At 33.6% G+C, this 18,920-nt stretch overlaps 1 protein-coding gene across 1 annotated transcript in view; it reads right to left on the bottom strand.

The window, feature by feature from the left end:
- Positions 1 to 18,920, bottom strand: part of Supt3h (SPT3 homolog, SAGA and STAGA complex component) — a 470,425-nt gene that overhangs the window by 110,262 nt on the left and 341,243 nt on the right. The window contains exons 8-10 of the mRNA XM_027950427.2: positions 12,952 to 13,064; positions 11,996 to 12,103; positions 7,983 to 8,150 (exon numbers count right to left, since the gene is read on the bottom strand). Coding sequence (XP_027806228.1) covers positions 7,983 to 8,150; positions 11,996 to 12,103; positions 12,952 to 13,064 — 389 coding nt within the window. The remainder of the gene's footprint in view (positions 1 to 7,982; positions 8,151 to 11,995; positions 12,104 to 12,951; positions 13,065 to 18,920) is intronic.

Here is an 18,920-nt window from a genome sequence, read left to right as displayed (position 1 = left end):
AGTTGGAATATATTAGAATAAATGCAATCATCAGGTCCCTAGATGAGGGTAAAGACTCTTCTGTGAATCTATTCTGTTTCACAATAAGAATATGACTAATATAAGCTCATTTTTTTGCTAGGCTTCACAGTTACTTATGAAGGAGGTTGAGACATTCTATGTATTTGCAGTAAAATACATACAAGAATTTACCTGGGCTGGAATCTAAAGAGTAAGTCTTCCAGTATAATCTCAAGTGAAAAGAAAGAGGCATTGAGAGGGTCAGAATCCGATAAGCTAAGTCAGAGAGGAACTCCTGCCCATGTGTTCCTCCACAGTTTCTCCTAAATTCACTCTTTTCTACCTACAAATTGGATTTAGTTTTCATTTATTGTCTCCCTGGCTAATAGAAATGACACTTTTTCTCTATATTCTCTAATAAATTTGGTTTTGGTACAGAACACTTTGATCAAATCTCAGAACCACCAGCATGGCAATCAAATAGGACTTGGGAACACTGAAGTAGGAGACTGCTAGGGTTTGAATCTTTGTGTTTCCCCCAAATTCATGTTTAAGTCCTAACCCCCAAGGCATTAGGATATAGGACCTTAGGGAGGTGATGAAGTTACGAGGGTGGAGCCCTCAACCCTTTCACCATGTGAGGTCAGAGTGAGAAGATTAAGTGTAAACCAGGAAGTTAAGCCTTCCCCAGACAATGAATTTGCCAGCATCTTGATCTTGGATTTCCAGACTAAAGAAAGTGAAAAATACATTGCTACTGCCTTTAAGTGAATTTTTAAACATTTTGTTATAGTAGTCCAAATGGGCAATGCTAGAATCACAAATTAGAAATTGCCTTGCTTTGGCTATTTGTAAGATATGGAGACAAGTAAGTTTGCCTGATTGAATCTTATTGCCCTTGACAAAAAAGGTGATGATAACTTATAAACAAATAAAAAATTCATTTTTGAGAAAAAAGTCAATAGATTATCTACTCTGCCAATTTCATGTTCATCTGCCATAATTAAACAACTGTTAACGTTAGTATGAATGAAGTTACCATGTGTACTTCTACATTGTCTTGGTTTACCCACAGGGTTCTTTGGAATGCAATATTTTAACCTGAAATGTTATATTCCTAGACTTTATTTTCCACTTCAACAAATATCTTCCATAAATATTTAGTCCCTTGGGGCAGGGTTGTAGCTCAGTGGAAGAGCACTTGCCTGGCATGTGTGAGGCACTGGGTTCGATTCTCAGTACCACATACAAATATATAAAATAAAGGTCCATCAACAATTAAAAAAAATTTTTAAAAATGTTCAGTCCCTTAATGAGGCGCTCATGATCTATTAAAGTTAAAAATTTGTCACGAGTTTAGAATTTCTAATTTAACAACAATTCTAGCATTTTATAATATTTTAAAAATTACTTCAGAAAACTTAATATTAAATTTACATATTTGTTCTTTGTTATTAAGGATCTCATATATGTTAAAAATACATGTGAGAACTGTTAGATTTATATGTCACTTCATCTTTTCCATCCCCATTATGTTCACATTTTAGGTATTCTTGAAATTTTCAAAAATTAAATCCACATATTTGACAAAATACTGAGTAGAGTTGTCTATACCATGCTAGCAGAGATATCTGTGGGGAACGGAATTCTATAGTACCTTAAATGAAATGATAAAATTTTACTTGGTAAGTTCTCCCTGTGTCAGGTCCTCTTTCTCTTGGCTGCATTCATACTCATTTTTTAATTTCCTTTTCATTGACTTTAAATCTTTTATTTCTGTTTCTTCACCTTAAAACTGATGGTTGGTATTGGAAGCTGAAGTATCATAAACATCATACACATTAACTCTACTACTGCCTGATTGTCTTTGCTGGTTTATATTGAACAAAATCTCTCAGAAGCGTGAACTTTCAACTGTGGTAGAAGGCAGTTACATTGAAACTTCTGTTGTTCCTATATCTTTTACTTATTCTGTTTTCTTTTCGACTTATAAAGTGTCCTATCTTTTTTCAAACTTCCCTTTACCACAGTAATTCAATGTTTAAGAAGGATGTGGAATCTTAGACAACTGTCTCTTCTTTCCTCATCTATAATGGTAGGCTACATCTTTTGCTAAATTTGAAATCTTAAATCTTATAGAAGAATAATACATATAGCAGACTAGAGTCATTGAAAGGTTAGTATTCTAATATTCTTGCCACTCACTGGCCACAAAGGCCAGGAAAGTGTTTTCTTTCTCCTTGCTGTCCATCATATACACTATGATGTCCTCCTAGAGCTTTACTCTTCTAGATTTCCTTGCTGATGAAGGTGGGTCAATAGGTAGATAATTTTCTCATATAAAAATCTAATCAAGATGATAATTGATAAAATTGAAGTTCTATATAATTAGGAAACTTAAAGGAAATTAAAACTATAAAAGTTATTTAAGGACAAGACAAAAAAGAATCACTAAATTTGAGGAGTCACATATAACTAAATCTGCATGGGACATAAAACATCATTTATTCTAAGTTTTTTTTCCAATTATTACCCAATTTTATTGTTGAAAGTAAAAATAAAGAAGATAAACTTCATTATTTTATGTTAAATGAACTGTACTATGATACCACCACAGCTGAGGGTTCCAGTGAGAAAAAAAATCAAAGTGTAGTAAGAGTTTGAAGTTAATAACCTTGAAAATGAACATTATTAATTCTGATAATATTAATTTTGAATTTAGGAGAATCTGGATGTAGATTGGGCTAATACTTGTTTCAATCAGCAAATCTCTGCTGCAAAATAACTGAAATTCAAGTTTTCAACAAGATCGGGGAAAAAATGCTTAAATATGCAAGAGAAAAATCTCAAGAATTTCCAAAAACTGGTTGGAGATACAGTTCAGTGTTAGAGTACTTGCCTAGCATGCATGAGACCTCTGTACCAAACAGACAGACTGACCAATACACATACATGTACAATTTCCAAAAAGTTATAATTATACTATATATACTTGTGCTTACATAATTACTAGGCTAATTTCAACTCTTTCTCACATACTTTGGAAAGCAAATCCACTGAAAAGGTCTTGTAGGCAATCCTAGTTTTAGTATCAGCCAAATTAGTACAATAGTTGAAATTCTTTAAAACTACTTTACAATTCAGAAATCCCTCATAGTTCAGATTTTCCTTTAACAAATAAGCAATGAACTCTGCCATTTTGTAAATGAAAGGGGAAATCAGAAATGAGGATGAAATTTAAATTTGCTTACTATCATTTATAAAATTATATCTTGATATGGTTTCACTACTTGCAGTAGCTAACAGTTCCTATTGTACTAACCTAATTGTAGATAAAAATATAAGCTTCAGACAAAAACCAAGTACTTGAAAGCACTGAAGATTAACCAAATCAGGCAGAAACTGGAAGGGGGAGTGTCTACTCTTAGAAGATGGGAATGGCAGTGGATTGAATTTCCACTTTTACTAAGGTCAGGTTCCAGTGGATATGGAAGTGGTTAAAACACAACCCAAGAGGCTTGATAAAGTACAGGACAGAGTTCAAGGCAAACCAAAGCAGGTGTGAAGTGAGGAAGAAAGTCTCAAAAAAGAACAGAATCAAAGACCCAAATTTAATCTATAAGTTTTACCCAAATCTTTGACTAACTCCTAAATTGTTCCAGTGTGGTACTGAATCCATGAAATTCTGCTAAAGCTAAAAGAAGATAACAGAGATTCTAGATGTTGCCACAAAAGAGAAGTTTGAAGTTTAGAGTAAGTCTAGAAGAATAAATTTTCTGCTTAACACACATGTACTGTCACCACTGCTACCAACTCTCTTCATAGGAATATAACAGAATCCCACAGTAACTATAATAGGTCTGGTGATGTAGCTCGAGCGGTAGCACGCTCGCCTGGCATGCTTGCGGCCCGGGTTCGATCCTCAGCACCACATACAAACAAAGATGTTGTGTCCGCCAAAAACTAAAAAAATATTAACATTCTCTCTCTCTCTCTTAAAAAAATAAATAACTATAATGTATTACTCACAATATCTACAATATCACTGAAAATGACCAGACATGCAAAATCACAAGAAAGTGTGACCTATATTCAATGAAGAATAAGAAAATTCAGATATATAATTTAGCAAATAAGAATTTTAAAGCAGATGTTATAAAAATGCTCAAGAGCATAAACAAAAATCAATAAATGAACAAATAAAAATTATAACACATAAACAAACTATAAAAAAGAAATCAAATAGAGATTCTAGAAGTATAAAAGTAAAATATGAGAAGTAAAGTATTTCTGGTTGCATGCAACAGTAGATTGGAGCTGGGAGAAGAAAGAAAAAGGCTGGAACAGAAAGAAAGATCAGTAGAATTTATCCCATCAGAAGAAGAGAAAATACTAAAAGAAAAATCAAAGAGTTTCGTGTACCTATGAAACAGTACCAAACAAACTAACATAATAAGGTACTTGGAATTTCAAAAATGAATGAGAAAATTAGGCCAGAAAAAATCTGAAGAAATAATTGCTCAAAAATTCCCCCAGCTTGGTTAAAGACATAAATTTATACATTCAAGAAGCTCAGTGAACTGTAGGCGGGAGAAGTACAAAGTTTTGAAAACCATTCCTATCATTATGATGGTCAAGTTGCTGAAGATAAAAATAAAGACCCAATTCTGAAAGCATCAAGATAAACACAATGCATACAGAAAACCAATAATACATATTTATTGAATTATATTTTAAAATAATGGTTGCCAGAAAGAAGTGGAGTGACAGCATTAAAAGACTGAAAAAAAAAGTTCCCAACCTACAATTCTACAGTGAAAATATCTTCCAGGAATGAAAGTAAAGATATTTTCAGAAATATGAAAACTAAGATAAAATTATCATTAGCCAATCAACACTATAAAAAAGTTGAAATTTAGCAGAACACAAAAGAAAAATGATAACAAAGGAATTCTGATCATCAGAAAGAAAAACAACTGTGGGAATGGTAATGTTAAGTCTATTTTTTCTCTCAGTTTCACTGAAATATATTTGATTACTTAAGGCAAAAATTGTAATACTGTGGCTTACAACATATGTAGATGTAATATATTTGTAATACATCTTTTTAAATCCTGAAAATTTAATCCTTAGCATAACTACTGAAAAAAAGTATGTGAAGTTATCATAAATAAACCAACAGATACTTAAAATTAATTTCTAAAAAGTTATACAATTAACCCAAAAGAGGGCAATAAGGAGAAAAGAGAAACAAAAAGTACAAATAGACATAAAAGCCAAAAACATATAGAAAGTAGTTGTCCCATATCCAACTATGTCAACAAGTGCATTAAATGTCACAGAATTAAAGACCATAATTAAAATATGCAGGCAGAAAGCAAAGATAAAAAAGTAAGACCCAATTGTTTGTTGACAAGAGATACACTTCAAATATATTTATCTTTAAATTTAAAGACACAGACACAATGAAATGAAAAGCAATTGAATTATAAAAAAAAAAAAACAAAAAAAACAAGAACTGTAAGAAGGCTGGAATGGCTACATCAATCAGATAAAACAGACAACAGGGTGGATACTGATGCCAGCAAGAAAAAGAGAAATTTCATAAACATAAATAGATTATTTCACATCCATGGATTACAAGACTTGATATCACTTAGAAATTCACACCCCAAATGGATATAAGCAATCAGTTCAATCCCTTTCAACATGCCACCAACCATTTCTTTTTTTCTTTTCTCTGCTTCTGCTAAAATTTTCAGAGAAATACAAAGGACATAACATACCCATACAGATTAAAAATAACAGTTTGAGTATTTATACTACTATAAAGCTATAGTAATCAAGATGGGAAATCAATACTGACAAACCAATAAAACAGTTGAATTCCCCAAAATAAATTCATATAGATATATGGTCATTTGATTTTCAACAAAGCTGTCAAACAATGAGAAAAAAAAGAACAAAAAGTTTTGCAGTGACCAGATATCCATATGTAAAAACCAGATTTGGCCTCAACTTATACATATACAAAACTTAATTTGCCCAAATTAATAAAAGTAAAGCAAGAACTAAAACTATAAAATATCACCCTGACTTGGGTTAGGACCCATTAAGACTTCTTCAGAAATTCAGAACATGTGCTCATCAAAAGATACCATTAAGACAATAAACAGTATGCCATAAACTGGGAAATATGTGAAAAGTATATATTTGACAAAGGACAATTCAAGATATATAAAAACTCCTATAAATTGATAGCTGGGCATGGAGGTACATGCCTGTAATTTCAGCCACTTGGGAAGCTGAGGCAGGAGTATTGCAAGTTTGGCATCAGTCTCAACAATTTAGCAAGACACTGTCTCAAAATAAAAAACAAAAAGATCTGGATAAAAAGCTAAGGGTAAAGCACCCCTGGGTTCAGTCCTAGTACAAAAAAAAAAAAAAAAAACCACCAAAAATAAAAAATGACAAAAAAATCCCTATGAATTGGTAATAAAAGTCAACGTGACACCCCCCCCTGCCCAACAAAACATAATAAAACAAACAAAAAATAAAAACCTGAATAAAGGATTTGAACAACTACTTCTCAGAGGAAGCTATATGAATGACAAAGCATTAAATGGAAAAAAAAAAAGTGTTCAACATCGTTAGTTAGGGAAATGCACAAACTATTGTTACCACTAAATTTTCAATAGAATGGCTGGAAGTAAAAACAATGACAACATAAAATGTTTATCAGGATGTGGACAACTGGAATTCTTAAATATTGTTCGTGGAAGTATAATATGGTTCAATCCTTTTGGAAAAAAACAAGGTCTTGCAGTTTCTTTAAAAATCAAAAATACATAACTCTACCACCCAGCAATTTTCTTCTTAGCTATCTACCTAAAAGACATGACAATATTTGTATTTAAAGACTAACACAGAAATATCCTAACAGATTTATTCACATTACCTGAAACACTGGTGATATTCCAAGTATCCACCAACAAAAGAATGAATAAGTTGACATATTCATATAATGAAATATTCATCAGTAATAAAGAGGACTACATTATACTGAAAAACAAATTTAAAAAAACCTCCTAAGTAAAAGAATTTCATACAAAAGAGTACATATTATATTTTGTTTATTTAAAGTTCTAGAATATAATAAACTAATCTATAGTAAAAAATTGTAACAGTGGTTACTTTTCAGAAGATAGTGGCAATAATTGGGAGAAAAAATGAAGGAAATTTCTGAGCTGATGGTAATGGTCTGTATCTTGAAAGGGTTTTGGAAAAACATAGGTTAATGTATTTGTCAAAATTATATTTTTACAGTGCACATAAGAATCAAGGGGCTGGAGTTGTGGCTCAGTGGTATAGGGCTCGCCTAGCATGCATGAAGCACTGGGTTCGATCCTCTGCACCACACAGAAATAGAGGTGAAGATATTGTGTCCATCTGAAGCTAAAAAAATATTTTAAAAAAAAGAATCAAATGATTCACTGAGCATAAATTTTACCTTTAAAAAAAGGAACCATAAATTATAAACAATAAACTGTTTAGGTATAAAATGCACTGATGTCTGCAACTTATTTTGTAATGTATCATTAAAAAGAATGAACTACAGAATAAAGGGGATGATTAGATAAATAGATATAGTAAATGTTATACAGTAAATATGTAGTTAATAAATATACTTAAATGTTAATTACAGAATCTGGATGGTAGATATGAAGTGTTTATAATTCTTTTATTTTCTATATGTTTGAAGATTTTTATAGTAAAATTTTAGAGAAAATCAGCATCCTCTTTATCCAGATTACAGTTGTTTAAAAAGTTTAAGTAGAACTCATTGAAAATGGGTGAATGTAAATTGGTTACTTCTAATATTTTGAGTTGAGAGAAAAACCGTACATTTTTCCTATCTCTGAAAGAAACTTAAAGGCTCTTTTCACTCTGTACCAGGGGGGAAAAAAAAAATCATCACTGACCTTTTTTCTCTTCCTCTGCTTGGTTTTAGTAGAGTCCTGTGTAGCACTCCCACTCCCTAGGGATCCTGATGTGGTTCTCCCTGAGTGCTGGGATCCAGATGATGGAGCTGTTGGTGTAGGAGGTGGCGTGTTCTCAGGAGAGTCGGGGCAGGACTTCATGCAAGACCCCTGCCCAAAGAGACATGGCTTTGTAATAAATAACCAGGCCCTTTACTAACATTACAATTTTAAAAAAAATAGCTAATGAATTTCATGTTACTTATGACTTTCAAATATGAAAACACAAATTATTCCTATTTAGTCCATAGAAATGACTATCTTGTTGTTGAGGTTCTAAATACATTAATTTATAATCTAATTATTTAGACAAAATCAGAATTCTTCATGTATAAACTTTTAGCCTCTGGTTTTGTTAGATAGAAATTTTGTTAGCATTTCAAACTTACCTGTCTTACAAGTTTCCTTAAAAGGATGCTTTTTAGATGATATTTGTGACAATGGTGACTAGAATTTTCCCAGTAACTCAAACTCACCCTTAGAGTCACTGTGGATTACTCTAGTCCTTTCCACATGCAATGTCTTCCTTTCTTCCTTTCCATTCTGATATTCCTAATAACTATCTACTTTCTTGGGTCATGAATGCATGTCTGTTCTTTCTTTCATGTAGAAGCACTTCAATATTGAAGACTGCTACACATTGTAGCCTCATTTTTATGGTTAAATATTCTAAATAATTCCAACCAGTTATTATTAGATATGCTTTTATGCTCCTTCAAACACACCATCTCCATTACTTTCCTTTAGACATTCTGCACCAGGTAAATGTCAATCCAATAAGGATGGCACCTAAAATAAACTAAAAAAATCTTTGTTGCATCACAATATTGCCATCTCAGACATATACAAGCAAATAAAAATCTGTCCTTTTTTTAGTATGATATGATTAATCTAAACATTCCTCATCCTATCAACCATACCAGCCATACTATCTACTGTCCATGATTTCTATAATGTATTAAAAACTTATGCCACACTTTGTAAAATGATTTGCTGAAAATTTGGATGCTGGTTTTAAGAGTATTTCCTTGATCTTTTCGAGAACCACTGTTAAACAAAAGGGAATGAGGCTAACCTGCCATGACTTGTTCCTGGAAAAACAAGATACAGGTTGAGTATCTCTTTATTCAAAATGCTTGGAACAGAAGTGTCTCATATTTGAATTTTTTTTTCTTTTGGAGTATTTGCATAACTCTTAGGGATCATAGCTACCTCTGTGCAAATCATATGTTAGGACAAAACTTGGAAAATTAACCTGAATTAATATTAAACTTGCTAATCTAGTATGAGGAACCCAAGCTTAACTTGCTCAATCCCATCTATGGTTAGTATTCAAGAATGATCTTCCTTTAAATGTAAGGCACTGAACATTAACATCATGATGCTAAGTTTTCAATTCCAATCAACTAAACCTAGCACAATCATTTGGATCTTCTTAAAACATCCTTTTGAACACATTATCCTTCAGCCAAGAATCATTCAAATTCTTCTTAATGATTCCTGCACTCTAAGACCCTATATAGTCTGGGCCATGATTTTCTAACCAAACCTGCTACTATCCCTTCTCAATGAACGTGTTGCTTGTATATTTCAATCAGAGTTGTTTTTTTTCCTCCCATGTATAATCATACTTATGCTTCATCCCTGGCCCAGAACATCTTCCCCACTTTGAGGTTCTCATCCCTTCAATACTCAGCTTTCTGATTGTAACTGGGGAATGTGTGTGTGTTTGTGTGTGAGTGAGGGAAAAGAGAGAGAATCAGAAAATCTTTTATTTCAACCCCTGCACTTTCTGTTTGGGCCACTCATTTTGTTACGTTATCTTGAATTGTTTTTTCATTTATTTGCTTTTTTGTTTTACAAAATGTTCTGTTTCCCTGAACACAGCTCCTATTAGTCTCCAGAGACCTCTTTGGACCCACTTTGGTACATTACTTAAGGTGCAGGCCCTAGAGATTGGCTGCTGATTTGCAGTGTTGATGACTAAGATTTCTGATTTATAGTATCATTCTTTTGTGTTTCATTAGGTAATAAAGGGCAGTAAAGAAGACAGTCTTTATGAATGTCCACTTTGACTACCAGTCACAGAGGAAGAAATGTGTCTGCCAGGCCAGGAAAAGCTTGAGGCTTATACTAATAATCTGTAAGGATGCTCAATGACACTCATGTTCCCACCTCTCAGAGAGCCCAGGAAATCCAGCATACATAGGACATTTTTTTCTTAACTGCCATGTAGCTGGGAACAGAGGCTGTGGTTGCTGAGCAGTTGCCCAGGGCAGCTTGGCCACCCTGGAGAACCAAGCAGGGTGGGGAACACAAAGAACCTTCCTAGCCATGCAAGCAATCACTTGAATGTTAAGGGAAAACTAGCCTTGTTATGTTCACAGTAAATTTCCTCAATTAGAAATGTAAAAACAAATTTGTCTGATGTTAATGGAAAGCATACTTATATACACATTCATAAAGTGAATGTGCATCAAAGACATTTTAAAGGGTGTTCTTTGACATCATAATTTGGGTTTGAAACATAAAGAAAACAGTGTTTAATCAACTAAGTAAGCTTTAGGGATTTTTAAAGTATGCTGGCTGATAATAATGTATGACCTTTTCCAAGAAAAGAAATGGATTTTTAATGGGCATAAACATTTAATTCCTACTTGGATTTCAAGCCAATCTGATTCTCCAAGAGATATAAAAAGACATCAAGTTGACTTTTTAGTATGTAATAAGATGATATCTTAATATATTTTCTAAATACCGTAAAGTAAGATATTTAAACCTGGGATTCATAGGGTTTATAGATTCCTTAGATCATAGATGAATTCAGAAGTATCTGAACAACATAAAATTGTATGCAAAATTGGCAAATATGTTTATGGAAAAGAGGTTTGTAGTCTTCATCAGATTTTCAAAGAGGTGTGGCCTAAAACAAATTAGAATTACTTCTTAGAAACTATTTTAGTCATCAGTCTTACCTATAGATATTAACAAGAAGCAGACATTTATAATTTAGGTACAGATATAACACAGGGCTTTGTAATTTTCAAACAGGTTAAACATTTCACTTCACATGATCTAAAATCCATTTTGTGATTATACATTTGGATGTTACTATTTTTGATGTCTTTTCTATAGTTATTGACTTAACTATAAGAAACTACTGGTTTTTGTTAGCAAAAAAGAGGTCAGATACTAGCAAATATATTCAACATGTTATATTTTATTTCTGGCTTTTAAGCACATGCTGTTTACAGAAAATATTCGATATACTAAAAGTTGTGGAAAATTATTATGTAAATGTTTAAAACTGGAAAGAAGACTTTATAGTCCCCATAAATAGGAAGCCCATCAGCGTAAACAGATCAGAAAAGAATCTGATTTTTACATGATAGGCTAATCTAAAGCTAATGAGCCAAGTGTGTTTAAATCATGTCTATACATGAATCAATAAATTAAATGGGAAGCTTTTAATAAATTTCAATAAATCAGTAATTATATGAATAATAATTCTCTAATTTATGGGTAGGTGCTGGGGACTGAACCAAGGGCCTTGTGCATGCTAGGAAAGCACTCTTCTACCACCAGGCTACATCCCAGCCAAATTCTCTCATCTTTGAGGCAAAAAGAAATAATTTTTCCCAATGTTATTCAATTAACTAAACCAGTTGTTTATTTTCTGTGGAAATGAAAAATGCTTTGCAAATATCCCACCTTTACTGAAGGTCTAGGAAAGTCAAGTGAGGAAAAGAAAAATTGAAACAAAAATTGTTCTAGTAAGTAGACTGTTAAGTCCTGGCATATAGTAAGTTCTCAATAAATGTTTATTTGGTGTATGTTTTAAAGTTTTTTTGACTGAAGGCTATACTTTACTAATCTTTTTCAAAGAACTACTAATGTAAACACAGACACATAACAAAATCCACCAATGTCTTAAAGTCAGATTTTCTGAAACTTACCTCAACAGAGTTGTGATACTGAATGAAAGTTGCAGAAATGGCATGACTGAAGGGGTCCCCTGCTTTGGTTATCATGTCCTGTCTCACAAGAAGAGCCAGATCCACTAACTAGAAGATCAGAGCAATGAAAATAATGAATACCATTAAAGTGGTGAACCTAAAAGCAATACATTCAAAATGTTATTGACAATACTGTATCTAAAAATCTGTATTGTGGACATGAGCACAGACTTTCACTAATTGATAAAATTCATGACGTACTTATGAATACAAATGATATATTCTGACTTTCTAGGGAAGTAATTCTCAAAGCTCATTTCAGAATCAGTAGGGAAGCATTTTAAAATATAGATTTTTGGGCTACAAGCCCATAGATTCTAGTTTAGTAGGTCTGTTCTAAGTGGGTAGTCTGGGAGTTCCCACTGTAAACATGTACAGAGGGGTTGGTAATAATTGGAGAAACTGGCAGATGGCAGTGATCCCAGATCCAGATTTTGTTGAGCACTAGGAGACCTCACATACCTAGACAGGCATTTTTCCAAACTTCAAACAGTATCTCTAAAGGCAGATGAGGACTTCAGAGTTCAATTTCAAGAACAATTAGAGGGGCTTGAGTTGTGGCTCAGTGGTACAGAGTTTACCTAGTAAGTGTGAGGCACTGGATTGGATCCTCAGCATAAAAGTAAATAAATAAATAAATAAATAAATAAATGTATTGTGTCCATCTACAATTAAAAAACTATTAAAAAAAAGAATAATTAGAATCTTTTTCTACCCTAACACCCACCAGAGCTAAGGATACAAAGAAACATAACTGAACTAAATTTTAGTAAATGATATAACTGTCACAGAAAAGAACTCATGGATGGTAGAGCAGAGGGTGTAAGTAGAACTGATCAAGGACAAAAATGAGAAACCAGCCCTGTGTGGTTTGACAGACAGTTTAGAATTTTTACCTGTGCCACTGTTTCATATGCTAAATAAGCTAAAATTTCCATAGCGACAACATTGGGTTTTATCTCCATGCTGCTGCAGTCCAACCAGTCTCGAAATTTGGAAGCTTTTTTGGCTAGTCATTAAAAACAAGTGGAAAATTTTAATTTTTAAAGTATCTTAATACTGCATATATAATCATAAATTGAAAAACACCTTTCCTGAGAATTGTATACAAAGAATAATGCCCATAAAAGCAAAGCAATATTTTGACCTTGAGGTTTTCTTTTTTTTTAATTGTTGGTTGTTCAAAACATTACATAGTTCTTGATATATCATATTTCACACTTTGATTCAAGTGGGTTATGAACTCCCATTTTTACCCAGTATACAGATTGCAGAATCACATCAGTTACACATCCATTGATTTACATATTGCCATACTAGTGTCTGTTGTGTTCTGCTGCCTTTCCTATCCTCTACTATCCCCCCTCCCCTCCCCTCCCCTCTTCTCTCTCTACCCCCTCTACTGTCATTCATTTCTCCCCCTTGTATTATTTTTCCCTTTCCCCTCACTTCCTCTTGTATGTACTTTTGTATAACCCTGAGGGTCTCCTTCCATTTCCATGCAATTTCCCTTCACTCTCCCTTTCCCTCCCACCTCTCATCCCTGTTTGATGTTAATCTTCTTCTCATGCTTTTCGTCCCTACTCTGTTCTTAGTTACTCTCCTTATATCAAAGAAGACATTTGGCATTTGTTTTTTAGGGATTGGCTAGCTTCACTTAGCATAATCTGCTCTAATGCCATCCATTTTCTGCATTAAAAAATGACCTTGAGGTTTTCTAGACCCAAGAAATACAAGTTTTGCCAGGCGCAGTGGTGTAGTAGGTCTTGAATCCCAGAGACCCAGGAGGCTGAGGTAGAGGATTGGCAAGTTCAAGGCCAGCCTCAGCAACTTAGGGAAATCCTAAGCAACTCAGCAAGAACCTGTTTCAAAATTAAAAATTAAAAAAGGCTAGGGATGTGATTCAGTAGTTAAATGCCCCTGGATTCAATCTCTGGTACATCCCCTGCTCATCCAAGGTAAGGAAAAGATGTACAAGTTTCAACCCTTGATTACAACGCATCACAATGGCTGCCTTTAAGAAATCCCTATGCATTTTATTCTGAATCTGTGGTACATGACAGTATACTAAACTACTTAAAGTTTAGTACTTTTCATATTGCTTCAAAATATGTTACCACTGGCCACTGCTTAAGTTGCATCAACAGAGATTTGTTTGATGTAACGTTTTTCTTTTTTATTATTTTAATTTATTTATTTTGGTATTCAGGGGTGCTTAACCACTAAGTCACATTGCAGCCTTTTTAAATCTCTAAGTTGATTAGGGGTCTCTTTAGTTGCTGACACTGGCTTCAAAATTGCAATCCTCCTGCCTCAGCCTCCAGAGTCACTGGGATTAACAGGCATGCACTATCATGCTAGCTTGATGTAACTTTAATTTATACTCGTGGAAATAAAAAACTAGGAGAAAGCCTATGATGAAGAAAGAAACATACAGAAACTGCCCATCTAACACTTTTCAAAATGTGTCTATTATACGAAAAAATTCAAAGTTGTGAATTCATTTATTTATTTTTATTTATATATGACAGTGGAATGCATTATAATTCTTATTACACATATAGAGTACAATTTTTCATATCTCTGGTTGTATACAAAGTATATTCAAACCAATTCGTGTTTTCATACATGTACTCTGGATAATAATGATCATCACATTCCACCATCATTAATAACCCCATGCCCCCTGCCTTCCCCTTTATTTAATTTAGAATAAAATAAATTGATATCTGGCCTGACTTAAACTTGTAGCTATGTTTTCCAGATTAAGATGCCCAAATTCTGAAACCTGACTCTCAAAACCATTCAGGCTGATTCCAGCCTTTCTTTACATTGCTTCCCTATTTAGCTGTCATGTGGCCTTGGATTTAACCCTTTTTATGGTCATTCTTGCTCCTTTCCTTCCATGGATTGCTCTCCCATCTCTCTTCATCATTCATATGAATTCTGACCATATAAGTCATGGATATACTTTCACACTCTAGCCATGTATTAAAATACAGGGTATCTTTCATATGTGCTTATCATTTTTCAAACCATATTATAAGTTCTTTGTGGGTAAAGATCATGAATCAGGTCTCTCTGCATACCTAACAGTACCAAGCATATATGGGACCAAGAAACATAAGGGACCGTCAACTAACTATATCCAAACTGCCACAGTACTAATTTGATATAGAGCTTTCCCTAGACATTACTAATTTAAATAGTACTCTAGAGGGAAAATGATTGATAGGGAAAATTTTTTTTTTATCAAATCTACATGATGTTTAAAAAAAGCTACTTATTATTCTTTAGATTAACATCATACCACTGGTCTACAGAACACTTAATAATAACTTAAAAGCATGGCATTTTGATCCTTACAGATAGAATCTTCATGGATTCCATATACAGAAGAGTTTTGTTTTAAATAAATCACAGAAGACATGAAATCCTGCTATCTCTAAAGCTGTCAAATGTGGCAGAATTATGATTAGCCCCCTTAAAGTTATCTCCCTACAGTAACTCATCTTCCACATATTCAGACATGAAACATTCCATCTATCTAGTAAGCTGCAACAGCTCATGAACACTTGCTAGACATCTCTGAAATACTTCTGACAGAATTAAAGTCACCAGGAAGCAATCTGGTAAGATCAATGAAATGTACCTTATTTACTTCTCCCTTTGGCAGATCATTAGGAACACAGAAACAGATATTTAGTGACTATGCTCTAAAAATTTTACTTTGAAAGTTATGAAAAGGATAATTATTAGTATTAGGTCAGACCTATGAATAGAAGCAAAAGAATTAGTAGCTTCCTTACTAGACTATAAGCACAGAAACAAGGACTATGACTCCACCATTGTATCCTCAGAAAATAAAATAATGCCTTTCCTTGGCAGACTCACAAGAAAGTATTTCTAAAAGAAATGAAGAAAGGAAAGAAAAAGATATTTCTTTAACAAAAAGGCAGAGTCCAAACTTTTCTATGTATCAAAAAAGATGCACAGATTTCCCATAAACCACGCATTATTGCTGTCCATCAACAAGTGAACAAACATTCTCTGAGCCATTTGTTCCCTGTCGTCTGGAAAAGGACTGCTTCAGAGACTGATGCTTCCAGGATATTATTGGTTTTTCCAAAAGCAGCACAATGATCCCCAGCTGTAACAGTTCATTTTCACCGAGAGCTGAAGGAGCTTCTAAAAAAATGAGTTTCTTCTTTACTCCTCTTCCCCATATATCAGGAAAATGGGTAATCTGGAAACTGACTAATAACTTAAGTAGAATTCTGAACAATGTCCAAAAGTTCCTAGTGTTATCAGCTTTCTAATACTAGACTACATTTAGAACAACTTTACATTATAATTTCATACAGAAATTTAAGGTTAATCTCATACACTTTTTATATCTCTTATCAATAATTACTAGACAAATTTAAGTTTCTAACAAAATTCTTTTCTCCCACCCCTGACTAATATTTCATGATTTCTACTACATCTGTTCTCACTAAGAATTCTGTGACTTCAACCCTTTGAAATTACTATTCTTTGCATTAATTGAAAATAGCCTTCCTCAGAGGGAAAGGTTTCCTCTGGAACCTCCAGAGTAAGGGTTCCTTATTCCCTTCTTTCTATATGTCTTCAATGGGCAGCTATGGTTGGTTATCTAGCCTGCTCATTTCCCAATAACAGAGGGCCTTCAGGCAATGTCTTCATTCTCTTAAAGCTACTCTCACAAGAAAAATACAGAACAAGTCAATGGACAGCAGTTTTCTAACAGAGGCAAAAAGAGAATGGAATCATATATATATAAATAACTATCATACACAATTTCCTGCCCACCTGATAATCATTTAATTATGGCAAGAAAATAAAGCCATTTCAAGACAAAAATGAGTACTTTGATCACTCAGAGTCTCAGGAATAATGACATTAGGCCCAAAGAAAAGTTTAAATTATTAATATTTTAAAATATTATCAGGGGTATAAAGTTAAAAAATAAAGGTAGTTACTGAAATGGCACAACAGAATGTAAGATAAATAAACTAGTAGCGAAAAACTGAAATGAATAAAACCATATGAATCCAACAGAACACAGAAAAGGAGGAGGAAAAATAAATAAAAACACATAGTACATTTAAAACACAAAATATAACAGTACATATAAAATCAAATGTAGATACAATTTGAACTCATCAGCTAAAAGAGACTCTTAGATCAGATTGATTTTTAAAAATCTAGGTAATAATTGTTCAGAAAAAAATAAAAATAATGCTTGAAAGAATTGCAATATGATTTGCCAGAAAAACCATTGTGAGTCAATGCTAATGTTAAGTTTTAAAAGATTTAGCCAGTGGGGGTACACACACCTGTAATCCTGGAAACTTGGGAGGCTGAGGCAGGAGGATCATAAGTTTAAGATCAGCTTCAGCAACTTAGACCCTGTCTCAAACAAAATGTGGGGGGTGGTTTGGGATGTGGCTCTGGGTTCATTTCCCAGTACTTAAAAAAAAAACAAAAAAAAACGGAGAGACACACAGAAAGACAGACAGACATGTGGGGACAAGTGCATAGAGTACTGCATACATGGCATACATTAAGGGCTTCTGAGTGGCAAACCATTCTCCCATGCTAGGCATGTAAGTGGCAAACCACTTACCCCGTAGGCACAGCCCTGAGCATGAGGCCACGTGTTGCAGTCCCTGCACTTGCTATATGCCCGCTCCTCGATTGGTCACTGCAGGAACTGTTGGCCAGAAATTGTATTGGTGGCTGCCTGTAATCTGCTTAGCTACTGCCTGAATATATATACATGGTAACTGCGCAATAAATCAGACCTGCTTCCTGCTTGGTCTCTGGAGGTCTTGATTAGCAACTCCGCAGCCACACTCTCCTCTACCCTGTTCTGTGGACCTCCTCATAGAATGAGAAAGAGCCCAAGCACAGAAACAAGGGGTGGGGGGTGTTAAAGACTTTAAGTAAAATGACTATCTGAATTATATAAATATACAAACAAAAGACAGACCAAGAGCCTTAGTCATAACTGAACTCATGCTGTAAAGATGTTTTGCTCCATTGCCCAAAAAGTGATACTCACTATTTTAAAATAATACCAGTAACTGCCATGAACAAGTATGTAAGAAGACATATATGGTAGAATCACAATTCCTATATTCTGGTGATTATTTATCAGGAGAAGAAGGAAAAAAACCTGAATTTCTAACCAGTACAGCAATGGCTTTCTAAATTTGGTGACTCACTTGTACAATGTATTCTCAACCTCAGTATTCTATCATATAAAACAGATCATTCCACCAAGGTTTCATAATGAAGCCTCTATGGACACCATTTGAACAAATATTTTTAAATAATGAATTCCTTCTTTCCTACAGAAAAGAAAATTAAGCATAGTGTACTGTTTATATTACAATTATTTTATTGGGGCTGACGTTGTGGCTCAGTGGTAGAGCGCTCGCCTAGGACGTGTGAGACTCTGGGTTCGATCCTCAGTCCCATATAAAAATAAATAAAATAAGGTATTGTGTCTAACTACAACTGAAAAAAAAATTTAAAAAACACAATTATTTTATAGAGGGGGAAATGTTACTTTTAATCTAGTTTTTGTGTTAAAAGCAAAAAGTGAACAAAAATCTAATTTTCAAATGAAAGGTATGAGAATTTAAGATTGTCAGTTTTAGTGTAAAATACTACTTCTATTCCTTTAAGTGAATTAAATTTAAAATATGATTTAAAAAATAGTTATATTGCACCAAATGTTATTTTATAAAGTGGAGATTTATAGTTATAAAAGACTTGAATGCCATTTTTAAACCTAAAAATTATGATACAAAAACCTCTCATTTGCTGAAATTGCCAT

The sequence above is a fragment of the Marmota flaviventris genome, chromosome 6 (genome assembly GCF_047511675.1).
Source record: "Marmota flaviventris isolate mMarFla1 chromosome 6, mMarFla1.hap1, whole genome shotgun sequence".
In the NCBI taxonomy this organism is placed as follows: Eukaryota; Metazoa; Chordata; class Mammalia; order Rodentia; family Sciuridae; genus Marmota; species Marmota flaviventris.
The sequence above is the reverse complement of the archived record's forward strand: the minus strand, read 5'-3'. Positions and strand labels throughout refer to the sequence as shown.